Source organism: Actinia tenebrosa, unplaced genomic scaffold (assembly GCF_029948245.1).
Source record: "Actinia tenebrosa isolate PJP-AT-01 unplaced genomic scaffold, QUT_ActTen_1.0 PGA_scaffold1__47_contigs__length_23844297, whole genome shotgun sequence".
In the NCBI taxonomy this organism is placed as follows: Eukaryota; Metazoa; Cnidaria; class Anthozoa; order Actiniaria; family Actiniidae; genus Actinia; species Actinia tenebrosa.
The window spans coordinates 3,833,405-3,838,944 of record NW_028292578.1 but is presented as its reverse complement, the minus strand read 5'-3'; the positions used below and the strand labels follow the sequence as shown (position 1 = coordinate 3,838,944).

Below are 5,540 nucleotides of genomic sequence, written 5' to 3'. Positions count from 1 at the left end.
TAGTGATAACTTTGTTTCTAGCAAAGAAAGTGGAAGTGAGAAAAATCTTCATTCTTCTTCCTTTTAATTTCTCTTCACTATTTACCTTCCTAGATCTCCTGAGAACGAGTTCCCGTTCACTCTTTTGTTGTTTTACGTATGCATTACTCGAAAAATCAAAAAAAATTGTCATTTACCGTGACCAGCCAAATTAACCATACTCTATATTCCCGTAGTTTTGCAATTTAAGTGACATAGTGAACGCTACAAAACAGATGTCCCAGCTTCTGGTTGGATAGCGTGTACCGAAAAAAGTCAATTGGTTGGGCAGACCCTGGAACACGGTGTTTTAAATTAGAGTACCTTTCTTAACCCCTAAATCAATATTTTATATTTGTACTATTGTTTCTACAAGAAGTGAATAGTTGTTGAATGGTAAAATATTTTTAATATCATTTAAGGGTATTGAATCTATTTACGCAAAAAAAAAAAAAAAAAAAAAAAAGAAGACGGCCGGCAGCATCTAGCAGCACTTCGCCCGCGCGAATGGCGTCAGCATTGTGCTTCGTTCACTAATAAAGCACAGTTTTCGACCAATCAGCCCGCGCGTACTTTCCAAACTACATGGAACTGTAAGATGAGTTAACTAATTCCTTGCATAACGACAAACCAGTGGATTGAAGCAAATACTTATTAAGTTTAACCTCGACTTGAAAAAACCCGCCATCGTCCCTGACCATGCCAGTCAAGCGAATTCTCGGGAACGGTCTATGGATGAATAATTTATGTCACTATATATGTAATGAATGCATACATGTAGCTTCTTTGGAATCATTTTAAAAAGGAAGACTGAAAAACAAGAATACCAAATCTAATCATTATATCTTAATGCCAATTAAACTATGCTAAAGATGAGATGCTAAATGACTTTCGCCAGTCGGACACAGACATAAGCATATCAGGATGCATTATACACCTAATTAAAAAACGTCGGGTTCAAAACAAGGTTATCATCAAAGCTAAGACCAAAGGGGAGCATGGGAAGACAAACAATTATGCTAATTTCGTGCATATTGCAGATTTTCCCTTCCTGTGCACATTTTATGCATCATGGTTTTGGCATGTTGTTAATCTAGGTCGACCGACTTTGCTCTACTGTGCATTTTTACATGTCTATAAATGTAATACACATTTCGGAGTACCCAAAATCCATTTTGGTCTTAGCTTCGATGATATGACCTTCTCGAACCCGACTAAGTTTTTCCAATTAGGTGTATGCATTAAGCCTATAAAGTAGTTCAATGTTATTACTCGAACAGTATGTACAAAACTCCTTAGATTTTTTTCCCTAGACATGTTTCGCGGCAATTTAATTAATGTTATCAGTTGTGAGGAAAAAAGGAAAGGTAAACCTGCCATTATACATATGGTCAAGAATAACAAAAGAACTGGTGTGTTATCCTAAGCTATGATTAACATGCTCGTGTTGTTGGTTGAGCCAGGGTTTATGCCAACTGATGTACAGCAATTCTTTGAGTTTTTGAGTAAATTTATGAGAAGCGTGAGCTATTTGATCTTAGTGATTACGCGTTTGTATGCTTCTGAGTTGTTTCAGGTGTTTATAGATGCGACCCTATGTTCAACAGTATATATGTAGGTGGGCAACTGCATTGTTTTTGCTGTATCTCTTCATTGCAAAAACCAGTCATTCTATAGTACAAAGATGTAATAATCATCATTCTGATAATATAGGTACAGAGCCTAAGTAAAATTGAGACCTTCTACTGTACATAGATGATCCCGTTGAGAAAAAACATGGGATATTCATTTCCAACCCTCCAAAAAGAAAGTCTTGAATATATCAAAATATGTCAATGGAGCTGCATCCCTAACCTTCATTTTTTTTTAGATCACAGGGGTGGATCCAGGATTTTGTTCAGGGAGGCCACAAATTTAACCCAGGGAGGGGTGCACCCCTTAGAACCAAAGGGAAAAATAGTATTGGTTATCTTCAAAGTAGGGGCACAAAGTGGAACCAGGGAGGGGTGCACACCCCCTGCACCCCTCCCCTGAATCTGCCCCTGGATCATGAAAAATGTAAACTATAGATAGCACCCCCTCTAATCTCACTCTATCTCTGGCCATAGATATATAATGAATCCTGTTCCCTTTAAAACTATGGTACAACTAATTTTCAGGAAATAAAAACAGATCACAGAAAAACTGATTTAAAAAATATATGCAGAATCCTATCCTTTCAGGATAATACTAAGTAAGTAAGTCTCCTCTACAAAGATGAAGTATGGTTGAGCGTAAAGTCTAATCATCTCCTCCACCCCCAAACCCTTAATCCTCTCCAGGACCTGGACCCTCACGACTGGGACGTCTAAATCCATCTCCACCACCACCACCGCCTGACTGAATCGCAGGTTGCTTGAATGTAGCAAGATGTTTTTTGCAGTTTGGACAAAAGTGAGAGGCATCTTTTGAACAGTCCATGAAGAATGGCAAGCAGCAACAACTAAAATAAAAAATAAAGAACAACATACTTAGAATATTAAAAGAAAAAATTAAATAAATTGTCCATGTTCAAAAGGGCAGGCCTTTAAAGCTTTACTTTCACGACCTATATTTAATGATCACTGTCATGGTATTCCAGGTAGGTACCAAAACAAATCAATTTAAGAATACATTGTTTGTCTACATTAGTGCCTGAAATTGCCTAGTGTTCATGTCTGCCTGTGATATTTTTCACAGGGATCAACACATCTCAGAATTAAGCCAAAAGATAACAGACCTATTGGTCCTTGATAAGTCCAGGATTGCCAAATGGCGAAAAAGGGTGCAGACACATGGTGGGATATTGCAAGCGACGTTGTAGGAGTAAAAGTAATTTCTACTTCTGTTACATCACCTACTATGTGCTGTTTACATGATGTTCTCTGGGAAATGTTCTTTCAAAGATTTTCATATCCACATTAATATGAATGAATAATTTTCAGAAAGATACAGTAAAGGAACAATTTTCTAAAGAACATCATGTAAACATCACATGGTTTGAAATGGGCAATTTACTTATTATGAAGGTAAAGGTCTATTGAGTGTATTTCTGCAATGTTGAAACTAGTACTACTGAATCAACTGTAGCATGGAAATGCAAAAGAAAGAAAAAAAGACATGCCATGGTCTTGCTCACAAGCATGTTTGTCATTACTTCACAGCAGTATGAGAAAAGAGCAAACTAGGAGCCTTTTTAGGCCATGGTTAATGAAATCGCAAAGGACAAACAAAGCAAATATAAAATAAACATAAAGTACAAAAATAACATGACAGCCTGTATTAACCTAGGAAAAGAGAGAAAAAGAAAAGAAAAGAAAAACTTCAGCAATGTTTCCAATTTGCACATGCCTTTAAAATGGCAGCTGAATATATTGATATTCGGAGCGTGCAATGGTATGTTGTTTTTTTTCAAGCTTTTCCACACTATGGTGGGTCCTACACAGATAGTATTTCAACAAAATCCTTTGATCCCACCATTTCAATTGAAATAAACTGATCAAGATTAAAATTGTGATAGGTAAATCAAATGCTCTAGAGATTGATTTGATAGACAGCTACTCCATTAGCAGCTGATCTCAATCAACATACATACAAATAAAAACAATGGTAATTCCTGCAGCAAGTGATAGATATATGTCTGACTTTTATGATACTCTATGAGGAATAGTAATCGATCATTAAATGTTGATATTTTGGTGTGATGCATTTTAAAAATTTTGAACGTTAACAATCTTTTAAATACCCACCAAACAAAAGAGAAGAATAAACAATGAATGCACGTTGTTGTTCCTATTTCACGCTCAACCTTTGAATCAACTACTGCATGGCAATGAGGACATTGGCATCGGACTGATGCTTGTTCAAATCTAATAGGCTGGGGTTGGACGAATACAGCTGGTGCCTAGATGTAAAAAAATTATATGAATTTAATTGCGGCTATTTAGCAATTGATGGGTTGCAAGCATTCCCAAGAGAGTTATAAGACAAAAACATGGCGGCCATTGTGGTACTGTTAACAATGGATGCTAATGAGAAATCTTTTGTTAAATGATACCAACATGGCCGCGATGATGTAACCTGCAATCGAAGAATATGCTAGATCTGAAGCCCGAATGGTCTAAGTTGACTCAAACCATAAAGGTGAGAGGTATACTTATTTAGTCTAAAGCTACACATTGGACAAATAAATAGATACACAAAATTAGGTTGAAAATTGACTTAGCCACCTCCCATTTTTGGGGTTTTTTTTAGACCCCTAATAGCTAGCTCAGCCACTACAGATTTTAAATAGTACAGGTTTATATTAATTACTATATTTTCAGGACACAATAAAAAATTCAAAAGAACTTTAGACAATGTCATATAAACATATTTATTAGTTATTTAGTATTTTAGGCAAAACATACATAGTTCGTAATGTCCAAATGTAAACATGAACACGACATTTGACATTTATTTGTGATCTTTGCAAACAACATTTACAACAGAATCTACAGTTGGATGGATGTGAACCAATGTAATTCATAATCAATATATTTATAAATTTGGTTTATTGAGGGCTCTAATTATTATATCAAACACGAACCTGTGGTTGTCCTGGTTGAACATATCCTTGATGTTGGCCTGGTTGATAATAGGCCTGTTGCTGCGGCTGGTACGGTGGCTGTGGAGATGGCTGATATGCTACACCTTGTGGAGGAGGGTACTGTGCTTGTGGATATCCTTGGTTTTGAGGAGGGTAACCTTGGTTTTGAGGCGGATAACTCATTGTTGTCTCTCTAGTCGCTCAGACGATCTATTAAACATCCAAGCTTTATGGAGCTATTTACATGCGTGAGGCTTCGAATTATGAAGCACAAGGTTTATAATCACAACTACGAATGCGAGCTTTCAAAAGATCTGAATTATTAAAGGAAAAAGGTGGCTTTTAGTCAATCAGAAAACTGATGGAAGCACCATTTAGCTCATACTTTTAGCCTTGTCAGCCTTTTGATCGTTCTTCTGTTTGCACAGCAGTGTCACGGTAGATGCGCAGTGTGGGTCAATGGTGACGTCATGCGTTTGAATAGCGCAGCGCAACCGTGACGTCATAAAAACGAAGACAAAGGCGAAATTCGGACAAACAAACTTACAAGTTTACTTTCAGCAGATAACTTTCATAGCCGATCGCAGTTGATCTTAATTTACATGGGTTATTGTTGTAACTTTAAGTAAAAATGATAAAATCGGTTCGTATAATCCTCGTAGCGGTTAAACAGAATGCAATGTTTGTCCGAATCTTTAAGCTATTTTTAGAATCAGCGCGCTGCGCTATTGGAACACATGCCCATCATTAGTTTGGTGACGCACTATCCGGCTTGTATATCCTTGAACTCTAGCTTGAGCAAGAGAAAAAAATCCCAAGGCAAAGAATTTGAAAAGAAATCTAAATTAATGTCCCCAGTAAGTTCTGTTTTAAACCTGTAGAGGTTTCAAAATGAATGAGTTACTAGGAGCTACTA

At 36.8% G+C, this 5,540-nt stretch overlaps 1 protein-coding gene across 2 annotated transcripts; it reads right to left on the bottom strand.

The window, feature by feature from the left end:
• Window positions 1-1,649: 1,649 nt before the first annotated feature.
• Window positions 1,650-5,066, bottom strand: LOC116289268 (uncharacterized). 2 transcript variants are annotated; one of them, XM_031696165.2, is made up of 4 exons: window positions 5,010-5,066; window positions 4,625-4,938; window positions 3,786-3,940; window positions 1,650-2,500 (listed from the first exon to the last, which is right to left on the bottom strand). In XM_031696165.2, exons 2-4 carry the CDS (start codon window positions 4,805-4,807, stop codon window positions 2,326-2,328), a joined length of 513 nt encoding a protein of 170 aa, XP_031552025.1. In that variant the 5' UTR covers window positions 4,808-4,938; window positions 5,010-5,066; the 3' UTR covers window positions 1,650-2,325. The 2 variants fall into 2 exon arrangements, with proteins under 2 accessions (XP_031552025.1, XP_031552024.1); XM_031696164.2 differs by having other exon boundaries at window positions 4,625-5,060.
• Between the last annotated feature and the right edge of the window lie 474 nt (window positions 5,067-5,540).

Coding starts and splice junctions, on each gene's coding strand:
- LOC116289268 (XM_031696165.2), bottom strand. CDS start 4,807: ATGAGTTATCCGCCTCAAAACCAAGGTTACCCTCCTCAAAACCAAGGA. Junction 3,941..4,624: donor TTCAACCAGGACAACCACAG/GTTCGTGTTTGA, acceptor TTTTACATCTAG/GCACCAGCTGTATTCGTCCA. Junction 2,501..3,785: donor TTATTCTTCTCTTTTGTTTG/GTGGGTATTTAA, acceptor TTTTTATTTTAG/TTGTTGCTGCTTGCCATTCT.